This window comes from Mastigoproctus giganteus, chromosome 11 (genome assembly GCF_048544385.1).
Source record: "Mastigoproctus giganteus isolate SK-2022 chromosome 11, ASM4854438v1, whole genome shotgun sequence".
Lineage (NCBI taxonomy): Eukaryota > Metazoa > Arthropoda > Arachnida > Uropygi > Thelyphonidae > Mastigoproctus > Mastigoproctus giganteus.
In genome coordinates, this window is record NC_143585.1 from 36386913 (window position 1) to 36414118 (window position 27206).

The 27206-nt window shown below is 33.0% G+C and overlaps 1 protein-coding gene across 1 annotated transcript; it reads left to right on the forward strand.

The window, feature by feature from the left end:
• The first annotated feature begins 789 nt into the window (after positions 1-789).
• LOC150077907 (uncharacterized) lies at positions 790-26334 on the forward strand. Its single transcript, XM_090384403.1, has 5 exons — positions 790-1037; positions 8849-8995; positions 15429-15656; positions 20906-21127; positions 25766-26334. The coding sequence occupies exons 1-5, from the start codon at positions 794-796 to the stop codon at positions 26332-26334; spliced, it is 1410 nt and encodes a 469-aa protein (XP_090240529.1). The 5' UTR covers positions 790-793.
• Positions 26335-27206: the final 872 nt, after the last annotated feature.

Below are 27206 nucleotides of genomic sequence, written 5' to 3' on the forward strand. Positions count from 1 at the left end.
AATCTTATATTTGGGTGAAACATTGTTTTTTGTGATAATTAGTGCATTTTCCCCAGAAAAAAGGGCAACAAAGATTTGTTAACTTAAAAATACATTCAAAGTACTGTATGTCTTTTTTTTTTTTTTGTGGCCTTTGTTGTTTTCATATATCTTAAGTGTTTTTTTTTTTTTTTTTTAATTATGGCTAGGAGCCTCAAAGGCAGGAAGTGGGCAAACTTGTCTGGAAACCTTCGTGGGTAGCACAGTTGGCCTATCGCTGTCCTCCTCACACCGAATGGAAAAGAAATTCGAATGACTTTTTCACAACTTAGTTAATAATGCTCCCGGAAATTCGAGTTGTTCGTACAGCAAAAAGAAAATCGACCACAGAACACAATTTACAGACATAATATACGACGCAATATAAAGTCTAAGTTCTAAATATGGTCTGAGTTGCTGACTCGCCTAAAACCAACCAAACTTTCTAGACTTCTGCGGATACCTTAATTAAACTTTGGGGAATGAAAGAATATCAATGCTGTAACAATCCACTTATCTGGAAAGATGGACTCTAATAATAACAGTTAATTAAAAGAGAAAATATGAATAAATTGAAACGGATAAATAATTTATCAGAAAAATATGTTGCTTAATTAAACAAAAGGATAGTTTTTAAATTTTTTTTTTAAAATTTAGCGTATAGCAACCTATGCAAATTATGTAACCCCCCCCCCCCCCATCTCTGGTGCTATATGTCATCGCCAGGAGTTTGCATTCTTGGGGTAGTGACATCAGTGTATCTCTTTATTAGAACATGGCTACCATATGTAGAGGTAGTGGTTACTTTGAGGACGTTGAGAAAGGAAAAAGTTTAGTTGATGCAGCGGCAGTTGGTGATTGTGAGGAAGTATTACGTTTATTAGATGGTGGAGTTTCGGTAAATGCTGACGAATATAACAAATCTTTGTTTTACGCGTCAAAGAATTATGTTACTCCATTACAGATTGCAGCGGGTCACGGTCATCTATCCTGCGTGAGGCTTTTGATAGACCGTGGAGGTAAGCCTAAATGTGATTGTAACGTGCACAATTTGGCTTTTATTTAACTATATGTTTATATATTCAACAGTGGTAAGTGACTTTTCTATATTTCCAAAGCATCTACATAAAGCAAAAAGAAAAAACAAAACAAACACGAACGCTATCCTGATTTTCTTCATAAAATGTGATTTAACGTGATTGTCGGTTGTACTGGGTTGAATGAGAATTCAGTAACAGAAAAGATTAGTTGGAAAACTTGTAAATCCAGTTTGCTCTCATTTGGTCTAGGGTATTCGTTGTTGAATCACAATATTATGGTGTAATGAATAACGTGTATTTAGCTCTGAGAATCAAAAAATAAAAACTTTTGATCAGAAATTTTACTTTGTGTTTAAGTTTTGTGAATGTATAATGTGGTAGATCATTCTGATTTGCTGCCTGTTTGCAATGAAAAGCAGAAATAAGAAATATTTCTTAGCATCCTAGTTAAGTTTTCAGATATGAATACAAGCCAAAGCATATTGGTTTTCTAGTTACTTTATGCAAATATATTGAAAATAATCTTATTCAGGGAAATAACTCCAGTTTTTTTTTTTAACAACCGGTTTGTTTCAGTTATTGCCATCTCTCTGAAAACAATAAGTACAATAGGAATAGCATTGTGGGGTGTCAACCAGTAAGTTCACACCAGTTCCACTAAAATGCGAACTGACTGGTTGATACTACTGATGTGATATTACTTCTCTGAAGGAAAATAGTAATTGAGTTTGCATAATTCTATAACAGTTAAGGTAGTATTTATCTTAATATGTCATATATATAAAGTTATGTACTTGAATGGATTTGAAAATTTGTTAAATCCTTTATTGACAGGGACTATTTAAAAAAAAAAAAAAAAAAGCAAGGAAGGCAACACTGGTAGAGATTTAACTAGAGGCAATTAGCGAAAATTATTTATAACTGTTGACAAATTACTAAACATAGAATTTCATTTGATTCAAAACTTCTTTGCAGTGAGAAAAGTGAGTAATCTGGACAAAGTACCAGATAAAATGTGCAATACAATACTAATAATTTTTATTGAAGAATTAATGGCACCCATCTTTACAATTCTTGATATGGCAGGAGTTATTAGTGATATAAAGATATTTGAACATCAGTGGTATGATGGGAGTAGGGAATTTTGGAATGTAAATCTTATTGGTTATGTTGCTACATAGTAAAAATTGCTAATCTCCAACACACATTGATGTATCTCACCCAAGGGGGAAATAATGGTTAGAGATCATTACAGCTAGATAAAAAGATGTATAAACAGCAGACACTCAGTAACAGTTAGCTGAAACAGAACAAGATGAGAAAAGGGTCCAAAACCCTTCAAGAGGTGATAGTGAGTTGGCAATTAGTAGGCATGCCCATTTGATAGATAGTAGAAAAAGTGGGACAAATAAAATCCAGTGTCATATGCCTGTGGATGACAGAAAATAATGCAACCATTCATCCCAAATCGGAGATTTATTTATTTATTTTTTTTGAGAAATGAATATATGAAACATTACAAGTATGTTGAGAATCTCAATATATTTGTAATGCTTCATATATGGTTGTATTAGTATCCATAAATTCTGCTTTAATCTGCTATCATCCCTTTAGCACCAGAGAACGGGCCTGCTATTGTTAGTGGTTTCAAAATTCATAATTGGTTGCATAGATCTACATGTCATTGAGGGAGTCACCTGAACTGCTTATCCTGCGTGAGGCTTTTGATAGACCGTTTATAGGGATAAGATCATGGATCTTATCCTTATAAACCTATGGCACCCCTGAAAAGGGTGTGCCATAGTCTTGAATTCATTTTAATTCCACCAAATTATGTTCGTTAGATTCAGTGGCCAGCCAGACTTTTTTTTTTTTTTTTTTTTTTAGATGTTTTGTGATTGAGCAAGCCTGGGATTCTTTAGGGAGACAAATTAAGCCACCTTGACTTTCCTAGAATCTGTGATATATTGAAATCTGCTTGTGTAGAGGAGTGTAATTTTTCATCATTAAGCTTATCATAGGCCTTGTAAATAGAATGAGAGCTTGTGAGAACTGTTTTGTTCTGAGAGATAATTGTACACCCAGTTAATTGTCCAAATTATGTGGACTGATCCCTCAGTTTTGGGTAGTTGTGATTATGATAGGCATATAAGAAAACTAATATACAGTGAAACCTCAGTTTAATGGACTGTGTGGGGGTTAAGGCCCATGGCTCATTAAACTCAAAGGAAATGCACATGGTTGCTGAAGTTATTAGAAATTTTTGAAAAATCTATGAACTTTGAAATTTTTGTATTTAAATATTAAAAAAAATGTAATGCTGTACTTAACTATACATGCCAGTGATATGGAGTAGAGGAGCTTAAAACTTTTTCCATGTTGCAGTGCTGACCAAGGCTTCTTCAGAGTCTGAAGAGCTTGAGAACCTCTCCTGAGGTTCAGATGACACTTCAGAAGACAAGCTCAGCAGGTTAATGGAAGGTGATGGTGAGAAAAATCCTGCCACCTTTGATGTGGATCTTGTGGAGGATATAGGATAGAAGGGTGCAGGCTTTAGTTGGATGGTTTACTGATCCTGCCTTTGATTAGCTGTCTTCCCTAGAGTCCAGGTGATGGCAATAATGCTAGATTTCAGAATCTGAAGATAAACTAATGAAGTTTATAATTACATATCTCTACAGGCTGTCTGACCTTTTGAAGATGGTACTTTGCATTGGAGAAACATTATGCTACACTCATGAGAGCAAACTTTCTCAATTTGTGTACCAATTTTGCTTGACAAGAGGCATTTTTTCATATGAATTTTAGGTTAACTTTTACAAGCTGGTACCCTTCCAGTTGAGTTTTTGATGTTACTGTGTATGCATAGCCCGCTATGGTTAGTCATAGTGGTTATCAAAAGCATGGAAACAAACAAACTGCTGTTTTAAAATTGGAAACTTTTTTTTCCGATTTTAAAACATTGGCAAGGGGGGCGATAAACACCCTAACTAAGACTAACCACAGTGGGCTAGGCATGTCAATCACTGCTACTCGCAACGATTAACCAGAAGGGTACCAGCTTGTAAAGGTTAACCGAATTTTAGCTTGTTTACAATTTTTTTTTTTTTTTTTTTTCTCCCATAAAGCAGGAACTGTAAACAATAGGTACAGGATTTTAGCAAGTTCAGTGTAACAAGGTAACAAAAATGCTTCATAAAATATTTTGTTGTTTCTGTTCTGATACTGTATCGACAAATGAAAGTAAGGCCAGGCTTCTTGTTAGCTGTGAGTTAAATTTACTTTATTGTTAAAATATTTAACTGATGATAAAGGCTATCAGACTGAAACAGTTATGGTCACAGTTGAAGAACTTGGTTCAGTGGATGCTGTCTGTTGTTTCTGAAGTCTTTATACTGAGGTTTGTTAAATGAGGTGTTTACTTTATTTTCAAATTCAGCTTGTCATAAGTCTTTGACAAAAGATTTAAAAGGATTCTCTCATTTACATATTTTCTTGTCATCTCAAAATAGAACTTTAACTTTTGGACACTAATATGTGTTACAATTCCAAATGGCTTATTATTATAAAGCTGTTTTCTAATCTCTGACAAAAAAAAGGGGAAAAATGACTAGATTGCTCTAAGGCTACTGTTAGAGCAAATAACCTTCCAGAATGCCTTAAATGGAAGTGAAGGATCCCCACTCTTGCATATAGCTGGTTAACTTTTTTTTTTTTGAGTACTCTGTGTGAAATTGTTTTTGAAGTCTTTGTATGCTTATTGAATATAGTGAATTTATATAATTTTTTTTTTTTTTTGCCAACTTAATAATTCTAGGCAAATTTTTAAAGTCATAAGCTAGAATGGCTCAAACCAACCCTCTTATATGGCATCATTAATAAATTGTGGAAGCTACATAACTAAACTTAAATTACAGAAGTATTTCTTTAAATTATATTATAAGAGCTGACAAAAGGGAAAGCTTAAAATTCAGGGTGTTCTTTAGTTGTATATGGGTACAACTTTTATTACCCCCCATAAGTTTTAAATTGCATTTGAGTATACCCACCCTTTGGTAGATTGATTTAATATCCATACACATCACTGGTTCGTGTACCTCTTTCAGTTCAAAGTGAGTTTTGTCAGATATCTTCTTTGAACTGAAAATAAATATAATGAATTTAAAAAAAAATCTTATTTATTATTATTTATTTATTTTTTCTCTGATAAGCATATAAATACATTTATTCAGTATTTCAGACTAGAAAAAGCTCTGAAAATAAGTCATTGATGTTACACTACATGTATTGTAGGACAAATAAAGATTAATTTAAATGTTAACTTTATATATATGAAATTCTTTGTAATAATTTTTGTATTTTATCAGTAGAACATATTCTGTACTTTAAAAATTTACTTTTTTTCGTTAATTGTCCTCTAGCATTATATAATGCTAGCTTTGCAAATTTTAGTATATAGCAGCATCTAATTATTCAAGATGTCTATGATTGTTCCCTCCCATTCCTTGAGCCAGAGAAGTTCTTAGTAAAGAGGTTGCCTTTCCCAAGGCAGAGAAGGCAGAGACTAGGAAGTGAGGCCTCTAAAAATTGAATTTTCTGACCATGTATTTTTTTTTTTTTTTTTTTTTTTTTTTTTTTTTGCAAACTTTGAAACTAGAATAAGAGATGTGAGGCAATGGGGAAAAATTTGAAAGGAAGCAACTGCTTTACTAAAAAGTTAAGAGCCTCTACCTTCAATAGGAGTTACTGAAGTGGTGTTAAATTGTAACTGGCATACAGTGTGTTTTACTGACAGTTGCTTGGCCTCCTATCATTGAAAGGGCAGGTGTAGCTGTCATTTGGGTTGGGGTGGGGAATAACACATCATTACAAATAAGTAATATTCTCCTTTTCTTTGGGAAAATATGCTACTTGTTTGTAACATAGCACTGAAGTAACTTGTTACACTTATGAATGAAGAGACAGCTTTTGTTTGATGTTGCCTATTTGACTAAAGGGCACATAAGAATGCACCTAAAAAAAAAATTAAAGCTTAAACACTAACTACATTTTAATGGATATTTAATCTTTAAAGTGGATTTGGGGAGGGGGAAATCAACCTTAAGCAGACTCGTAAGGCTCTGACATGGCACTAGGCCTTGCACAGCTTTTTCTCACTTTCTTTTTTGTCAATTCTGCTTGAATTAAATTATTTTAAATTAATGTGAAGTACTGTGAGTGACTAATTAAATCATGTGAATTTTATTGTCCATAAAGGGGTTGCAGTTTACTGGTTATCGGCATTACAAGATTTTGCCTTTCTAAAATTGAAGGAAAAGGTTTCTTTTGTGCAGGATGGTGCCCTTGATATAATGCTTTCTTTTCAAATAACAGTTTACCTATGCACCATTCTGCTCAAGAAATATCTTAAAAAAATAAATAAAAAAAACCCCCAACTTTTCACAATTAATGAATCCAGAAATATGATAACCAAATTTTAAAAGATTGCAAATATGTGCCCAAAAAAAAAAAAAAAAAAAAACTTTTTGTGCATTGAGGCTAATGGGATATTGTGCAGGTCTGACATGGCAAAGAGCAAGAGTGCAGTAGCACATGCTCCTTGGGTGGACTGTGGTTTTAGCCTGTGACTACTAAATGTGATTAATGATTGTATTCATGATTTATTGCAAATGTTGCTGACTTGGTGGTCATGCTGGAGTATAAACAAGAACATATTCAAGTTTAACCTGCCTTTCTATATGACCAAAATGTGCACTTTTGCTAAATTTTTTTTTTTTTTGTTTGTTTTTATACCTTTTCTAGAAGTGCATCATGGTTTTTTGTTTTTTCCCATCTTGTCCTGCACATGCACTGTAATTGGGTGCATGTAGTGCAGTACTATATACAAAACAATTTTTTTTTCCTGATTATACTGTTAGCATTCTACAGGTTTACATGGACATTTAGTATACACACCAGTGCATATTTTTTCAGTATATCTCATTTGTTGGGAAAGGGTTTATTTTTCTTTTATCTTGTGAAGCTATCCAAATGTTTTGTCAGTTTTAGCATAGAACAAGAAAATTTACTGAGTTCATTCAGTTTTTATAAGCTGTGTTGATGAAACAGGTAGTTTATTATTATTTTTTTTAATTTCACACAGTGTCAAGCTGAGATGAATTGCTAACATTTCTGGAGATGCTTCTTGACATTGTGTTGTTGCTCCTAATAAATTTCCCACAAAATATATATTGTAATATTAAAAATGGAATCATTTAATTTTTGAAATGAAAACATAAGAATTCATTAGGAATGAAAAACCAACAGTATCGTGGCTGAGTACTTTGCTAAGTATTCCGTGAAGGATTTTGGAAGTGAAAAAATTCTTTACAAATGCAGTTTATTTCCACAGTTAAAAAAAAAAAAACATGTTCCTTGTACATGGGCTTCTTGTCTAAAAAGGAAATGTCAGCTTTGGGCATATTGAATAAATAAATAAATAAATTGAATCGATGTTATAATCAGAATCATAAGTGCTTCTACACATCTTTGCTAATTTCTGGCAACTGTTCCAATGAAAAGCCAGCCTCAATCTTATAACATGTCATTTGGAGGCTTAGGAATGCTGGCATGTTCTTTTTCAGTGGAAATGCTTCACAATGTTTATCATCTGGATGAAAATTACTGGAAGCTTACAGATGACAGCCTGTAGAACATGAATCATCAGTGAACACTATTTTTGAAGTCCTGATACAAGCAGTATGGCTGTCACCTAAGCAGTGATTATTCAGTATTTCCACCACTATCACAGTTCTGCCAATTCCCAGTGAAACCTGATCTGGGTGTAGCCGTGTGCTTTTCAGCTGGTACTGTTTTACAACTGATTATTGTTGTAGGTTTATTGTAAATATTATCCTTTTCTCATAATTTGTTAAATATTTGGCATTACCATTAGGTATGTTACAGTAGTTAAATCTGTAACATTTTTTTATTCCATATACTACATACTTGTAGTAAAGATTTATTTATTTTAAATAATTTACAAAATTGCAGTATAGAAAAGCATATCTAAGAGAGCTGGCATTAGCTGAGATGTGCAGCCTGATTCCAGGAGCATGCCCTCTCCTGGTTCTTTATTCACTGGATCATAACCCTGTTGTGATCTAGCACTTATACAAGCCGTATAGAATACTCCATAGGAAGATATTCTTTATGGCAATAGATCCATTTTTAAGGTTGTCTTTAAGCAGTTTTAGACAATTTAAGGTTCTGGTAACTACCGAGAATCTGATTTAGTTTGTATCACACAATGGAATAACCTGTTTTTGCTGGAACTCACTTTTGTTTTTTTTAACCCGTCTTGTGTTCTATTTGACCTATTTTTAAATTGCCATTTAAAAATTTATTTATTTATTATTTTTTTTATATCACCTAAAAGTTTACAAAATCATTGTACCATGCTGATTACCAGCATAAGAAGTGGCAATTAACAGCAATTTTTAAGATGTGGGGAAATATTTTAAATGTGTCAGTAAGTCATAAGATTACAGTAATATACTGGATTCCTTCAGAATTAAGTTTTACGTTATTCGGTAAGTAATGACAGTATATCCAGTTGGAAATGTTTCACAATTTTTAAATTGTAATTTTTTTTATTTATTTATTTTTTTGTTTGATTTGTAATTAAATTTATCAATATTGTCAATTCCATTGGTATAGTTGAAATGGTAAATTGTATAAGTGGCAAAAAAATAAATTTGTAAATTATCAAGTACACAGCTAAACTAAAAACAAGACATTTTTACTTTCAGCTGATCTAAATGCTCGGGACAGATTTGATGTGACAGCTGTACACATGGCTGCTGAAAGAGGTCATTATGGTTGCCTTAAAGCATTAATAGAATCAGGAGCTGAATGTTGTGTTCCTACCAAGCACTCTAAACGAGGATGCTATACAGGTATATTGTTTTGACAAAAAATAAAAAATTGATGCTTCACAACATGGAGGGTACTCCAGATTGTAGCTAATGAACATGGATTTGAAGACATTTTTAGTAGTATTTTTGAATTTGGTATGATATATTGTTTGGAATTTTAATTATATTGTATAAATTGAAAGGATTCAAAATATATCCATTCACTAAGTGACTCTCTCTATTCTTAAAATATTAGTAAAAATTTCAGAGCTGCAAGGCTCAATAACTTCCACGATTTTTCAATATATTAAAAAAAATAAGAGATTACCTCAATCTTTTTCGTGGAATGCTTCCAGTCAATTCTCTCCAAATGTAACGAATAAAATAAGATGAAAAAAAATTGAATTCCATCACTTATTGGCCAAATTCGACGTGCAACGGAATCAAAAGCCGAGAGCCCCAACCCGACCCCAAAACACATCAAACCACCGCAGCAAGACCAAGAGTGTGAGAAGACCTTGTCACAATAAATAATTAAAACCGCTTCCGATAATTAAAATCACAATTAAATCGTGATTTTTAATCGGGATTTTATAGTAATTTTAATTTATTATTGGAAGCAGTTTTGATTATTTATTCTGACAATGTCTTCTCACACTCTTGTTCTTACTGCAGTGGTTTGTTTCAGGGTCTGGTTGGAGCTCTTGGCTTTTGATTCCATTGTGTGTCTAATCTGGTTGTATCTCTATGAGTGAGGGAATTCGTTTTTTCCATCTTATTTTATTCGTTACAATTTGGAGAAAATTGACTGGAAGCATTCCACAAAAAAGATTTGAGTAATCTATTACTTTTTTTATTATTCTTAAAATATGTATGCACTGATTTTAGGGACACTTGGCATTATGCCTATTTGTACTAGCTTAATGTACAGATGGTGTTGTCAGCTGCCATTCATTTTGGGATGAAAATTCTTACTTTAGTCATTACCTTCCCAAATAACAAATGTTCTCTTGTTGTTTTAAAATAATAAACTCTGAGCAAGATATAATACCTTTTTTTTTTTTTTTTTTTTTTTTAGTTCTTAATTATCACTTTCTATGAAAATTGACATCAAGTGTACTACAGTTACTGACTTTGCTTCAACTAAATTCATAGTTGCTTGTTTGCTGCAAGATCTAGATTATTTTTAAGAAATATTTTGTTCCCATTAGCCAATATTTAGTTTCTACTGCTATATGACATCCGGTGTTTGCCAAGTATTTCACTTCTCCATATTTTTGTAATTTTATTTATTCCATCATATGTTGTATTGTAGTGTGTTAACGATCAGCAAAATTATCTTTTTAGCTGACTTGAATCAATTGGGTCATTACAGAAAAGTTACAAGTCACTTTGAAATAAGTCATTCAGCATGTGGTAAGTGGTCATTGAATGTCCAAGAGATTCAATAGCCAACTTGTCATAGAGAAATGACAAGTAACTTATGAATTGTCATTGATATCATTGGGAAAGAAAAAGCTCATAGCGTGTATTGGTCTAGATATTAAGTCAGATATTGACTCGCTTATTCTGTATACCCAGTAATGAGTACAGCCAAAAATTTAATGAACTATTTTTGTTGTTTCTGAAACAGTAGGTGAATTGGTGATGAAAGCAGTGTTTCTTAGTGCATTTTATTCATTCTGCATTCTGGAAGCAGATTGGAACTTATGGAATAATAGTTAGTGTTTAGGTTAATGGAATGATAATTTTCAGGGGTCAAAACTGAAATGAAGTTTTACATATTAGAATTCTTATTAGCAAAATATCTTATTTTTAATATATTATGTATGTGACTATCAATCTGTATGACAAAGCAGTATTCTGGTACTCTCAGGTCCATCTGAGCCCTGGTCATTCATTAATCTGTTCTGGTCAATTGTTGCCATTGCTACTACTAAAGTCTCTCAGCTATGGCTTGTCTTGGAATCTTGCTATTAGGCATGCTGTTTGTTGTGCCCTTGGGAAACCATTTGGTATTCCCAAGAGTCATGTTTTGTTGGAGGGGACAACTGTATAGTAAAATAAAAACATCCAAAAATCTTCACAAATACTTTAATATAACACTACTATAAATGGTGAATAGTGCATAATCAGCCCTTTGGTATCTTGTGTATTTATTGCACTTTTTTTTTTTTTTTTTAAGATTCAAATCAAGAAAGATGAACGCTGATCTTGTGAATTTTATAGAGTGTTTATTTGTTTTTATTATTCCTACTATATGGGAAAGGTCCCAGTGTGTGTATTTTCATCATACATTGTAATTAATGCATTGTGCTCTTTATCCTCTCACTGTACTGCATTTTATACAGAGACAGTAAATGCAGTATAGTGAGAGGCTAAGGAACACAATAAAAAGTACTTTCCTCTAAACATTTTTGCATTTTAAATTTAAGTTCAAATTAAGAAACATGATTAAACACTGGAAATTTGTCAACTTGCTGCTTCTTAGTTCTCAACAGATAAATCTTTTATTGCACACAACCAGATACAGTGAGAAATAAATATCCATCACCACCTACAAGGCATGCAATTAGAGATTAACAGTGAGGTATATTAATAGTGCAACAATAGAAAGTTAAATGTAATATAAAATAGGTTAACAATTTTCTAAAAATTAAAAAAATAAATAAGTTATAGCATGCAATAATAGTGCACACCAGAAGGTATCCAGTTACATGTCACATCATAGCCAAGATTTTCTATCATAAATGCAAACCAAATCTTGCAGTCACTATTAGTTTTTATGTGACAGTTTTTACCAGATCCCAATTGGACTGGAGAAACATGGGCACTCATTTTGGTGGGTAACAGCTTTAGGCTTCATCACTACAACTGAACCTCCCCCACCCCATTTGGATACTAAATAATGCAGGGACTTGCCCTATGATTTGGCAATCTGTATGCAGATTGGGTTGCAAATTTCTGCACTCCACTTGATTCCAGTATTTGAATGGCTGGTGCAGGTGTGAATAAGTTGCTCAGTTTGAGTCTGTAACTTTGGCAGCAGCATTGAGGTTGACCTTAAATATGGTACAGAGGTGTGTTGGGTGCAGAGATCCCAGCTATTTTGGGATGAAATGACACCGAGAAGCATAGCAATATTGTCAGTTGTTAAGTTGACAATATTTAATCGTATTTCTTAATTTGAACTTTAAAATTTTTTTTAATTTTAGATGACTTTGTCTTGCAATTTTTTTTTTTTTCAATTTTGCCTGAAAATGCAAAATTCTAATTTTTTTTTTCATAACAACAAAATCTGGCATTATGGATCATGATTTTGTTCATTGGATGACTAGGCTATGAACAGATAAACAAAAAATTGTGACCTCAGGGGCTTTCTTTGAATCCCCCCCTTTTTTTTTTTAGTTTTTAACATTTTGCCTCTAGTTTTAAAAATGTATTAGTAATCGCTTGGCACAAGGAAGCCTAAGGCTTGTGTTACATCAGCCAAAAAATTAAATATAATAAACGAAAAGGAATAGACAACCTATGCGTTTCCCTCCTCTCATTGGTAACTGGAATAAGTTACCTCCCCATGTAGTAATGGAGGCATGTGATGCAAGAAAGCAAGTGTATGAGCTTATGTAGCGCCAGCCAAAAAAAAAACAATTTCACACATCCATTCCCTTTTTAAAAGTTTGTCCAGTTCCTCCTTGAATTTATTAGCTATCAACTTCTACAACAACAGATGGAAGTTTGTTCCAGCAATTAACCACCTGCTGGCTAAAGGCAAATTTCCGAACATCTATTCTACAACTGTCTTTCCTCAATTTGAATTTATGCCCCCTCAGGTTCATAATCTGAGCAAGCAGAAGAATTCAGCGTGCTCAACACTGAATTCTGATTGGATTCTTCCTAAAATGAGGCCTCGAGACCTCTATGCAGTATTCAAGGCATGGTCTGACCATTGCCTTATACAAAGGGATAATTACCTTTTCCCTACTAGTAAAATTCCTGTATATCATTAACAAGACTTCATGATCTGCTCTGGCAGCCTGTCTGCATTGTTCAGAAAACTTCATACCTGACTGCACAATTACTCCCAGATCTTTTTCATGTAGGTAACTTATTCCATTAATTTATAACTTGCTGGCTAAAATAAAACTTCCTGCAATCCAGTCTAAACATCTCCTCCTGTAACTTAAATTTATGGCCCCTAGTTTTAGAATTATATATAACCGAAAAAATTTTGTCCTCATTCATTTTTACTTATGCCTCTCTCAGAGCCTTAAACAACTCAATCAAGTCTCCTCTAAGGTTCCTAGTTTCCAAGCAGTGCAACCCACGTATTCGATTTATTTGTTTTGAAGTCTTTCCTCATGGACACCCTTTTGCCGATCTCACCAGGCGAGTTACTTGTCTTTGGACCCTTTCAAAAAGCTGGATATCTTTCTGTAGGTGTGGTCTCCATACTTGAACAATTTAAATATATTAATTTAAATTCTATTTCATTTTACAACTTTTTGGGTACATTAATTCCAAAAATCTTCACAAGATTTATTAGTATATATATATGCATAATGCACCTGTTCATCTGCATGTAATGGCTCAACTCCCAGCAGATGGAGTTTCATGAAATTTTACACGTGAGAATTTAAAAATATTTGTTGAGCCATTCCATATTTCATTAAAGTTGGACAAACAGAAATCCTGCAATTATTTTTTTCCATACAATATGTATGTAAAAGAGAAATTCCTAGACTAAATGTAGTTTTAATGCAGTATTGTTAACTGTAGACAGTCTCTTATGCAAGACTCGTGTATGTGGTGTTACTTGTGAAGAGATAAAGAAAAAGACTTAAATACATGGGCAAAGAGTAATATATATTATGGTGGTACTTACACCGGTTAACTTTGAGGAATGTAAAACTTAATTATAGTTTACTACTATAGTAGTAAACTATAATTAAGTGTTGTAGAAAGTTATAAGAAAGGCTTCAGTTCTTCAAATTGCAGCAGCTGGAGACCAAGCAGCTGCAAGGTGATCTGATTGAGGTGTTTAGGCCTTGAATGGATTGAGTAAGCTAAATGTTGATGGCATTCCTTCTCTTGCTGAGACTACACACATGAGAGGGCATAAATTCAAGTTGAGGATGATTGCAGGATAGATATGTGGAAGTTTGCTTTCAACCAATTGGTGGTTGATTGTTGGAACAAACTTCTGTTGTGGAAGTGGGTGGCTTAAATAAATTCAAGGAAGAACTAGGAAAATTCTTGGAGGGTATGGATAGGTGAAGTGTGGTGTTTTTTTTTTTTTTTGGCTGATGCTTTATAAGCTTACTTTCTTGCATCATTTGCCACTGCTAATACTACCTTAGTAATTAATTGAATTTTAAATATTTACTTTTCACACAAAGAAGAAAAAATTAAATTTAAGAAAAATCAAATGCACTTGTAATGCATTACATTTCAAGCCTAACTTGAGCCCCCTTTCAAGCCTGCATTAGTTTTGTTTTCGTACATATCGCAGAGTATCCATATATTGTAGCTGGAACACTGAATTTGTTTGTTTCCATGCTTTTGTTGGAGAAATGAATGAGGATGAACTAAAACAAAATATTCTGTTTTAAACAACTTTTTTTTTTTCTTCTTTTTTTTTACTGTTTGCTAGTGTGTGAGAAATGTAACAATGCATACACTAACTAATTTGCTATTTATTAGCTTTGACTAATAGACTCCAAGTTAATAAATTAGTTTAAGTTAAACCATGCAGTTTTTTTTTTAGGCATAGTTATACTAATTTTTTTAATTCTCAGAATAAAAAAAATAAATCCAATTTATTGACAGTGTTTTATCATATTGTTTGCTATTATTTATATATATATGTAGATTTTTATATGCTAATAAAAATGATTAAGCAGGAGAAAGTCCAGTAAAATATTAACTAAAGCCTTTTAACTTCTGATTTCATTTTATTGCCATACTGCTTAGTTATTCTTCAAATATAAATATTTTAATGATAATTTAAACCATTCTTTACTTTCTCTTCTGTAAACATTTTTTTCATTTTTAGAACAATTTTTCTATAAACATGAACTTTTTTTATTGCTTTTTTTTTTTTTTTTTTTCTCTTGTTTACTTTTAAGCTGTCTTGGATTTTTGGCTTTTAAATTCATTTTTGCCCCAGTTGTGGCCATCAGCATCTGGTCACTCTAATTTTACCTTACCCATAAGCAAATATGGGATTGTGTAAATTGATATTAATTCATAAAAAAAAAAGTCTATCTTGCTGTGTATATAATTATGTTATATTCATTGACACTGATAATAATCAAAAATTAAGAAAACTAAGCTTAGAAACTACTATATGGTAGTAAACATTTTGTTAGTGGGCTTTTTTTTTTTTTTTTCTAATTTTTGGTAATTAGAAAAACCTGTTGCTAAAGCAGATTTCTGCAAATGTTACTTATGTCGGTATATTAATGTTTTTCAGCATTTCCTCATCCAGGTGGCACAACGCCTCTTCATCTTGCAGCTGCAAATAATCATGTGAGTTGTGTCAAGGAATTAATTCAGTCAGGAGCAGATTATAATGCAGTAGATGAGAGAGGAAGAACAAGCTTGTTCATTGCTGCACAAGCAGGATTCGATGATTGTGTTCTAGCACATCTTCGCAATGCAATTGGCAGAGATATACTATCCCTTCCTGGCCATGAAACAGGTAAATTCATTTTTCTTTTGCAAACAGCAATTTTAAATAACGAACAGTAAGTGGAAAGAGGAAGAAAACTGAATAAAATGCATTTGCACATAAATTACCACTATTTTATAAAATCAGACTAATGAAATATGAGCTAAAATTTATTCAGTAACTCCCCCTCTTTACAGATTCTCAGCAGTTCCTTTACAACTCCAATTAGTGAGAGACATACTTTCAATTTCTCCAGTAATTAATTCCTATACTCCTCCCCCCAGTCTTGCCAATCATTTTGTACTTGTGTTTCCAAATAATTGATAGAAAAGAGATCATTGTCAGCAGGTTTGTTGGATAATTTAATGCAGTTATTAACAATTCTGTAATAACTATATAATATCTTATTTTCTCCCACCCCTTTAGATTTGCAAATTATTTTCAGTTTTGCACTTTGTTTCCAATGTAAAAGAGACTTAGATTTATAAGTATTTTGTTAGCACTGTTTGGAGTTGGTTAGGTGGCAGAAGTATTGTAGTAATGTCTGTTACTACTCATGTAAAGAACTACTGAAATGTGATTTATTTGCTAATCAGCAGTTGGACTGGTCTTTCTTACTTAATGTACAAATTGGAAAACCCTTGTCCAGATTTGTCTGATATCTTTCTTACGTTAACCATGATAAAACTGTGCTCAGGAATCATTAGGCACGTGCAAGATGCAATCAGAAAGAAGAGTCCACAACCATGAAAAATGGCTGTACTGGCCATACAGTTTCTTATGTGTAATCTTGTGTTATAAATCCATTATGAATTTATAAGATGAGATCACATTATTAATAAAACTGTGCTCAGGAATCATTAAGCATGTGAAAGATGCAAGCTTTTGTGTGCTTTTATAGTTCATAAAAAAAAAAAAAAAATTCTTAGCGCAACTTTATCTTTAGCCTGCCAAACCAAAAAAACTTTTTTTTTTTTCTTTTTTTCTCCCATTTGTAGGACTGATGTCTTGCTCAGTTGTTAAAGATAACACTTTTGTCTTTTGTTTTTAGAAATCTTGGATTATGATCACAAATTTTAACTTCAGAAAGTTTCAAGTCTTGTTTCATTAAAGATTTTGGTACAAAGAAGTTACGTGATCACTTCATGTTGAACGTATGGATATGATGATTTGGCAGCTACCATATGATATTTTAACTTGTCGGGCTCTGTAGTCAAATGACTACTCTTCAGCAGACATTTGACAGTCAGCTCGAATAATACTTCTAATGCTGGAGGCAAGTTTTCCCATTTCTTGACGTTCAAGGTCTTCCATAATTTATGGAAGACCTTGAATGTCATATATCATATATGACATATATCAGTGATGTCATATCCATTTTTGAAGCACTTGTACCATTCCAATATCTTACTGAGTGATAAAACTTTAACTGTATTAGTATTTGCTGTATGGCATAAAAAAACCCACAGGCTTTGCTGCACCAGCCAAAATAACAAAATAAACTATCTAGTTTCCCCTTCTCACGTAGATGCCTATCCAGCTGACTTTTGAATTTGTCTAAACTGTTAGCCTCATTTACTGGGATGTTGCCACCCATAGAGGCAAATTATTTCACCTTCATTTAATTTGGTATCTTTTCTGAGCCTTATAGCCCTCAATCAGGGTTCCCTCCCCCAAGGTTTCTAGTTGCCAAGCTCTATAGCCCATATATTCGAAGTCTTCCCTCATATGACACCCTTTTGCAGATTTCACCAAGTGGGTTGCCCACCTTTGGGGCCTATAGGTTCCAAAAAAAAAATTGTGTAGGGAATTTTTTTTTTTTTTTTTTTAATAGTGGAGTTATGACCTTATCTCTACAAGCAAATGCTCAAACTCAATAGGACACTACAGGTCCTCTTTGCTGCCTGCCTATACTGTACAGATAACCTCATGCTTATCTGTATCGTAACCCCAAAATTCCTTCCTTGCTCTATTCTTTTTAATTCACTCACCATGTGTATAAATTTTGGGATTGTTATTCCCCAAGCGATTCTGCAATTTGTAGCAGTAAAACATAGCTTCTACTTTCTGACCTATCCATGTCATCCTGAAGGAGTGCTGCTTGATTTGTCATCAATCATTCTGCCAGTTGACATTTTCTGCAAATTTTTACATGCTGTCATTTCAGTGATATTAATAGTTTAAGAAAGTTGGAAACGATGTCTCCACTACCAATCCTTAAGTGGCCTCCTGCGCTGCAACCATCCTATTATCCATCTAGATGTTTTCATTTTGTAATTATTTTTACAGTCTCTGAGACTGATTTCTTCAACAAAAAGTTTATAGAACTTTGTTCAAAAAGAACATTCTAAAAAAAAAAAATTTTTTTTTTTTCCCACACCAAATGAACATTGTGCATTTGGTGTGCCACCTACTATAAAAAAAATTCTAAATATCATAGGTTAGAAAATAAATTTGTTTTCTGGTAGAGGATGAGGTGGTGGAAACTATTGGCAACCATCTTACCATGTGCTCAGTCAGCATGCTAGGAATTCATCTATCAACAAGATTTCTCTCTAGGCACTTGGTCAGCAGTGGGCTGATACACAAAATGAAAATGCAAACTGGGGTAAACAAAATGTGAGCATTTGTTGGCAGTGTAAATGTTCTTCAAAACAATGGAGCAATTGATTGCAAGTTAGCGAACATTTCTGCAATGAGTATGAACATTTAATGTCAACAATGACAAACTGCTCACTTTTCAGAATTTGAAAATTTCTCTAACCTGTCTTAATGTAATGACTTATTTTCGAAACTTCATTTTTGCTCTTAGAAATGGTTGCTAGTACAACCAGCTGCTGAACAGAAGTATTCATACATCCATTTGAAAACTTGCGCTGAACAAAATTTTTCTAGTAGTATATAAATGTGGTTCTTTTCTGTAAGTTGCACATTCACAGATCTGCAGCATAAAATTCATAGGTGTGCAACATTGTAGCTCGTAATAGTTATTAAAAATTTACTCCTGTACATATTCCTATGTACACTGGGGAGATTTACAACATAATGTCCCAAAAAGAACAAAGCTTGGTGTTTAAAATAAACATCAAATAATGATGTCTAATTTGAAAGATACTCTTATACCACAAAAATTGTTGCCAAATGTAGAGTTAGAAGCTAAGTACAGTCAGTCCTCATATAGCACGTGTTTACACTACACGAATTCGATCATACACAATTTATAAATAGGGGAATGATATCGTATATAACACGAACCGAATTTGCTTATGCACTCACTTTTGTGATTACAAGAAATGGCACTCGAACACGGAATCACCCCAACTGAAAGCAACACGATAGGAATGAAGAGAAGATTCTGAAAATGTATTTGTTTTTTATATCAGTGAAGGGGAAACACATTTCACCATAATAATGTAAAATTCCAGCTATCGGTATTCTCGCAAATGCAATTAGATCAAGTTTACTACCAGTTTATAACAGATTCCACTAGTAGGAACGCAACTGGAAATTGTTTTTGTTTTATGGTAGTAACCCCCAGAAATGTGCTTTAGGCCGACCTGGTTAGCCAGGTGGGTAACGTGCCTGCCTGGCAACCCAAAGGTCGCGGGTTCGAATCCCGCCTCGGGCTTGGATCAAAGTACTGCAAAAACCTTGGGAGGTGCATTATGGCCACAGAAGCTGATGCGCCAACAACTACCAAAAAAAAAAAAAAAAAAAAAAAATGTGCTTTAGTAAAATGTGAGGTGTTAGAGTTGTCTCTGCCTTTACGGCGTTGTTTATTCAGTTGCTACATGCTCACAGCTTTGTTTATGTGTATCAAGCGTGCCTCCTCATTTTGTAATTGTGCTTTATTCCCTAAAAATGAGTAAAATACTTAAAAGGTGTGAAAAGGAAGCATCCTGGTGAAGACACTATGGATTCAGAGAGAAAAAGAAAAGCAATATTGATAAACAGAGGCGAAGTGGGTCAAAAATTTTCACCCGGGAAAATTTGTAGTGGCCTCATACTAACGTTTATGACCAAAATCACACTGGCCTCCGACCCACCGCTGTTTCTCTGGTAAGGCTTATGGCCAGTCCGCCTCTGTTGATAGAGAAAAAAATATGAAATTATGAAACACTGAGCAAAATGAAAGACCATGTGATATTGCACGTGCTACAGGCCTAAATGAGGCAATGCCGAGAATTACGAAGATTGCAGAGAAAATAAAAACTTTCATAGCAGGAACAACTCAAAGTGTAATTAAAATCCATTAGATTAAGACACAAAGAGTTGAAGAGATGGAACAGCTGTCATCTGTTTGGATAGAAAATCAAACAAAAAAACAAGTTTGCTTACAATAGAAGCAAAAGCATTAGCAATATTTTATTACGTAATACTTGTAATAAAATACGTAAGTATTTTGTTACGATAATTTGTTTGGTAATGTTTTGGTTACAAGTGTGTGTTCAATCTTGGGTGGTCGGCACCTAACCCTATTTTTCCCATAGGGCCTGTTTATATTGCACGATTTTGCATTGCACTAGGGTTTCTAGGAACACATATCGTGCTATACGAGGACTAACTGTATATGCTGTGCTGTTGGATAACATTTGAAGTATTCAGCAGTTGATATAACTAGCTGAGTGGAAATGTTCAAACAGTCATTTGTAGTAACAAAGGCTCTGAAGGTAAACCAAATGTGGTTTGTCCTCAGAACCATCACAGGTCAGCTGCATAACATTAACATTGCATCTCATAATGGCAAATAACATTGAGCCAATTATTGAGTAATGTGTGGCAGTGACATATACTGATCGGCATATGTGGGCAGAACAGACAATAACATCACAGGTTTAAGTGATTAATCGAATTAGTGATTCTGATTAATGATTCAGATCAGTTGGCGCTTAACAGAAATCGGTTTGCTTGTGGATTTCCTGATCTCTTTTTCTTAATTCAGTTATTTTAAAAAACTTATTTGTGGAACTTCTTGATCCTATTTTTATATTATTATTCATTAATCTTGGTTTAGTTGACCCTATCATTACTCTTAATTTGTGTTGAAGGGTACTTATTAAAGGTAAGTCAAAAACAAAATTGCTATTTAATTACTCATCAGAGGTGGTGAAAAATAATGGTCCTTATCTGTACATTCATATAAAAATAAATGAACTAAAGGAGACTGGCTACTTTTTGTACAAAATGAACTAAAGGAGATTGGCAGTTTATCCACCTTTTTGTAATTTAATTGGAATATTTCGTATGTAAGATGACTGAATGTATTATTTTTATTTCAGGTGATACACCTCTACATTTTGCTGTTAAACATGGTATGGTAGAATGTGTAGCTGAACTTCTTAACCATGGCTCTGATGTGAATCATCCTAATTATTCAGGTTATTCTCCTCTTCATTATGCTGTTTTTCCTAATCCAGAAATTGAATCTGTTTCAAAAGAGATCATATCTCTGTTGGTAGTCAAAGGATATAACACTGATGTGAATATGCCTGATGCATCAGGTAAGAATTTTAATATTTTAGTCTAACTAATGTTAGTGTTTTTTTTTTTTTTTTTTATTTATTTATTTTTTAATAAAATAACTAAACATATTAACCCCTCTGGTTTTTTTTTTTTTTTTTTAAATATATTGCTTTCAGCAAATTCATAAGAAAATCTCCCTAACATTGAAAGTTTATAGGAAAACTGTGTGTGTTTGAGCATGAATGAGTCAGTGAAAATTACTGTATGTGGGTAGTCTCGGTTGTGTATGTGGCAATGAATAAGCTAAATTGCTACAAGTTTGCATTGATCCCATACTTTGAAGCAATTGATCATGAGTTTCCTCAGTGTTGTGCTTTAAAATAGAGTAACATGTACTTATAGTATAGCTACATACCTCCTTTCTGTTAATAATTTTCTGAGTTTTTTTTTTTTTTTTTTTTTTTTAAGCCATCCTTTTCATGTGCAGAGAGAGTGCTTCTAGCATAATTATTTTAAGGACACATTATATGAAAGTCCTTGAAATAATGTGGAGAAGTGAATCATTCTACTCTGTCCAGGCATCAGATGGATGTACGTGGGTTGACATACCCAAAGAATGGCTTCAACGAGATTGTATCCCCAACAATGAAGTTTGGCAGTGTAATAGTATGGGCTTGTTTTGTGCTTGGTCCACTGATTGTCATCAAACAAACCATGAATCTAGCTGAATTGTGACATTCTAAACAATTCTGCCTTACCTGTATTGTAGAGATTCTTTGATGGTAGGGTCATATTTGTATCAGCATGGTAACGCTCCATGTGACCAAGCACAGCAGTACAATAGTAGTTTCAAGAGAATAATTTGGCAAACCTGCCATCTCTAATCCAGACCTCAAATGCAAATCCATTTGAACATGTTTGAGATATTTGGAACAACATTTGGAGGGCCTTGTTCAATCAGAGAACTAGCTGTGGCTTTACAGGAGGATTGGGGGAAAAGTCCAGTCTCCAAATACCTTGTTAAAAAGTTTCCACGGTGGGTTATTAATATCAGTAAATGCCATCAGGGTCAACTTGATGATATTAAAATCCTTTTTTTTTTTTTTTTTTTTTTGGCTAAGCAGTTTATTTAGTATCCCAGTATAGGTTGGAGGATAGTTTATATTAGTATAAACTAAAAGTTACATAAGTCAAGTAATGCTGATTATGTCCATGTTGAACAGTAAAGATAAAGGTCACTGCAGCTTCTGTAGTAACTTTTCCATTGTGTATTTAAGTCCACTGCAACCACTTTGGTTTTCTTCCTTATGTTTATACAGGATTATTCAAAATTCTGTTACCCAAATATTAGTAAGTAAAAGTTTATTCTTTCAATCAGATTATATAATCAAGAAATTATAACTATAAGATTTTAAATAATTAATATTGAATACATATAGGAATTATTCATATTTTTCTTAATTTTGACTTTCATAGCTGCCAACTCTGGATTTACAGCAATCAGTCTGTTTGACTAATTTTATCCCTTCTCACTGTCACTAGAGTTGGTGCTATAAGAGTTGTTTGTTTTTTTTTTTTTTTTTTCCAAAATATGTTAAAACAATTAATTTTTTTAAAAAAAATTTTGTTGAAGAATATAACCATGGTTTAAACACTTATTAGTTTTTATTTGTTCAGTTTTAACTTTATCCTGCAGGTTTCCAGTTCAATGCAATAATTTATGCCTGAAGGATGATACCCTCTCTCAATTTAGAAAGCAATAAATATTAAAAAAATGAATGGCAATAAATATTAAAAAAATGAATACTGTTAGTTTTATTTTCAAAGAAAATAAATTTAATTGTTTAACTCCTAACTCATGTTGCCAGTAGTCCAGAAATAAAGCAAAAATGTGCCCTCCATCTTTAAATTATTAAAGCCTACCTTCCATATCAATTACAAAAGACTACTGAGGGATTAGTACAGAGACAATACACCATGACATGTCAAAATAAGTTGACATGGTAATAATGTAAGCTGTATTTTACATACAGTAAAAAACCAAAAAAAAAATTTTTACTGCAAGTTTATTAAGGCGATTTGTATGCTGTTTCAATTCCACAAAGTGGTAACTTCCAATATTTAATACACTCATAGCAGAAGCCATATAACTTTGAGTAAATTTAAATTTCAGACTTAATTTGGCAGTCAGTTGAATTTCTGTTTTGAATTCCTGTGACGAAATCATGGTTCCTTATGGCAGTTGAGTCAGTAACAGAATTCATAGGTAGAAAGTTTCTCAACTGGCTTATTGGATGAGTTAGGTTAAATATTTACTTAAATAGAATTTTATTTAGAGAATAAATTCATCATACGATAATGTTATTTGGAGAATTTTTAAATTTTTTTTTTAACCAAATTGAAATTTTTATTTTATAAAAAAATAACACATGAAATATAACCAAGTTATCCTGAGTCATTTTCAGCATATTAAAAATTCCTTGTATCAATGCTGAATGTCACAGAATATCCAACCAGGTGAAGGGGGGGGGGGTTGGCACATGAATTCAGATTTTTTTCTTTCTGGTGCAGTTTTAGAAATTCTTTTGACAGAACAGCAGTACCATTGCTATTAACAAAACTCTGACCCAATTTCCGAAGAGGTGCAAAGTACATTACAGTATCTTTCTTGAAGCAGTCTGAATCAGTTGATCTTTAAAAAGACAATCCCAAATGAAATCCACAAAGGGGAAAAATGTTGGTTAAGCTAATGTTTAAAAGCATACTGTAATGGTAAGAAGTATGGCTGTATTTTAATATACAACTTTTTTTTTTTTTTTTTTGTCAGTGAAATTTTTCTGCCTGCAAATACTTAAATCTCCAGCTTTTTGAAAATCAAAAGTTAGCAAGTATGGGCTTTGATGTTCATTTTCCACAGAAGTATTAGACTAAAAACACAAGTTCACAACAAAATATCACAATGGTTTTGTTGTGAACAAGCCAGTGTGGATGCATTTGTGTACATGTAACCTGGCAACACTCCTTTTCTGTACATGGTATTATAGTTTTCCACCAATGTCATTTGTATGAATTGTTTAATATTTCTAAATATTAAGAGGAATTAGCTTTCGTTTTAGGTTACATGAATTTGTAAACACTCTAAGTAACTTAAATAGTATTTTGTGACTTTCAGTTATTTTGACCTTTGGTTTGTATTATATATGGGTGAAAGTCTGCTATAACCAGAGCCAAGAGAATTAGAAAGTATTTGTTATATTGGATTCTTGTTTTATCTAAATCAAAGGTTAAAAATTCATATAGAAAAAAAATTGATAAAGTATCTTTGTATTGCTTGCTTCTTATCTCTGTCTGTTTATAATAATCTTTATTACAATTAAACAGTAGGGTATAAAATAAATATAGCTAATGTTGGTACCCTGCATACAAATGTTGCATTATACAAGTCCATGCCTTTCAATTGTTTTTTCTTAATTTTAATTTAAGCACTTATTTTAATGGTTTAAAAACCTTACATTTTCCCATGGAAAATAAGTTTGACAGAATTTGATCAAGTTTATTGCCTTTTTTGAGTACAACAACAAAATTGCAGCTAATTTTGGTTACCGACCCACAAGTTAAACAGAAAGGAATTACAGGTTTTGTTTATGCTCTTCCATGTTTTGTATTACTTGTACTCATAACTTTTAAACAGCAGTAACATCATAGCCTGTGCCAAGTGGTATCAACAATGGTTAAGATTAAATGAGACATGTTATTTGCAAAAACTTACCCCAGTTCTTTGCTGTTTACAGCAAAGAACTGGAGTACAACTTTGTTCTGAGGACTTCATATCAGACTATATAATTACTCCCAAGTCTTTCATCTGCTGGGAGTATTACTATTGAAGTGGTGTGCTACCGAAATGCAGGGTGACGTATTTGTGAAGTGACATACCCAAATTGCCATTGTTTACTTAGCTTTTCAACCTTTATCATTAGAAAACTCAGATAGTAAACTTGAAATAACCATATGAAGGTGTTATTAATAATATCAAACATATGGGATTCAGCACTGAACCTTTTGAGACTTTGCCTGTGATATTGATCACATGGAGAGCATGGCCATTTGTAATCACATTCTACCTTATACCACTTAACCATTCCTGGATTCATATTAGTAATTTGCTGCTAATGCTACATTGCTTAGATTTATACAAAAGTCATTTGTGTGGAACTTTATAGAGTATTGCTGCCAAAGTCTTAAGTAAATGATGTCAAAATTATTCTTTGCATCCAGTTTTTCTGACTACTTTATAATAACTACTTGGACTGGTCTTGGTATGCTCTCCCTTTAATAAAGCTATATTGTGACTTCCTTATTTCATTCCTGTCCAGACAATCCCATATTGTTTCTATGGAAACAATTTTTTTTTTTTTTTTTTTCTGGGGTGTGTTCCAGTCCTTTTAAGTAAATTAAGGGTGCATGATCAAAAAAGTTGAGACCACTGGTTTCGACAGAGCATCAGTTTTGTAGAGTTAAAAAATGAGAGCATGTTTCCTTATTTTTTTTTATTTTCTGAAATTTGATATTAAATTATTTGTTTTTAATATAATTTAAACTGTATGTGATGATTATTACTGGAAATTGCATATTCGGAGCAAAATATGAAGTGCATTTTTATTTCTTTGTTCTTTTAGGTTTGACACCACTCCATTATGTGTGTTTTGGCGATGGAGGACGTTTGCATAAAAGGCCAGAACTTGCAGCTTTTCTAATTGCTTATGGTGCTGATACCTCTATTACTAATCAACGTGGCTACAACATTATCCAGTCAGAATTTAAGTGTCGAAGTAAAGATTGGACGATTATGAAAGCGGTGGTTGAGAGTTTGCTTCACCTACCCAGCTTAGCATCACTGAATATAACGCCTCCTCCTTATCCATTTCCATGGTCTCAGACACCGCCAAATACTTCGGACTTATTTAGTATCACACCACCACCATGGGCTGTAACGTTGAGACCACACGCACCCCCTGCCCCATTTTATTCACATCCTTTATTTCATTCCACTCCACATCAAAGCAGTACGCATTTATGGGAAAGGTATCACTGGTATAACACCATAGCATCATCACCTCGCACATTACAGCACTATTCTAGGTGTGCCATCCGTGCTGCCCTAGGTTATCAGCGTTTACGACATATCAAAGACTTACCAATACCAACTACCTTACAGCATTATCTGCTTTTGGAATATAAAGAATGAATAAATTAATATTCTTTTTTTCCTCTGTGTATGATTGGTGCTTTTATTTGGGAAGAGTTTCCAAGAACTGTGTAGCTGAAAACTTGGAATAAAGGACAGTATTATTGCATGGATTTTGATGTCTTAGTGCCTGGAATGATGTTACTCTTTTGGACGTGATGTTTCAACAGGGTAATGGTAACTGCTGTTGTTGAGATTTTAGTATTAACACTGTTTTGGTGATGAGAACTGTTAAGATTGAGATGTTCTATGGACTATTTAACAGAACCAGTTTCTGAGAGTATTATGTAGCTGTTTTGTTTATAACAAAGTTTGGCATCATTATTTTATATAAAGGTATTATTGCTTCCACCATATTTTTTGCTGTGGAACAGATCATGCATTTATGTTTAGTGTTTTTTAACTATTTTTTGCTTTGCAACTGTCAATAACTTGTGAAGCATTCAAGGAGACCAAATAGATTAAACTAGCCCAATTAATATCTATTGTCTTGTGGTAGGACTATCTGTTTTTATTGTTACTCATTTGAATATGAAGTTGTAAACATGTTCCTAGTCATAGTATCATAGTGCTTTTTTCAACAGGTAAAAAGATGATGCTTTTGCCCAGTCTGTATATTTCATTGGGGGGGGGGACAGTAAGACAAGTATTTGCCTGTACCATGTATATAACTGTATATTATGTACCTGATATTATCTAGTAGTTAACTTCTATTTTGTTATATTTTTTTCATTTTTTTTTTTTTTTTTTTTTCATTTTATAAATATGAGTAGTCTGCATAAGCCACATTAATAATAGTTTTATTTAATTGAGATGCACGTTGGGTGTTATATCATACGCTGTATACTTTGAAGTCATTTGTGAATATAGGT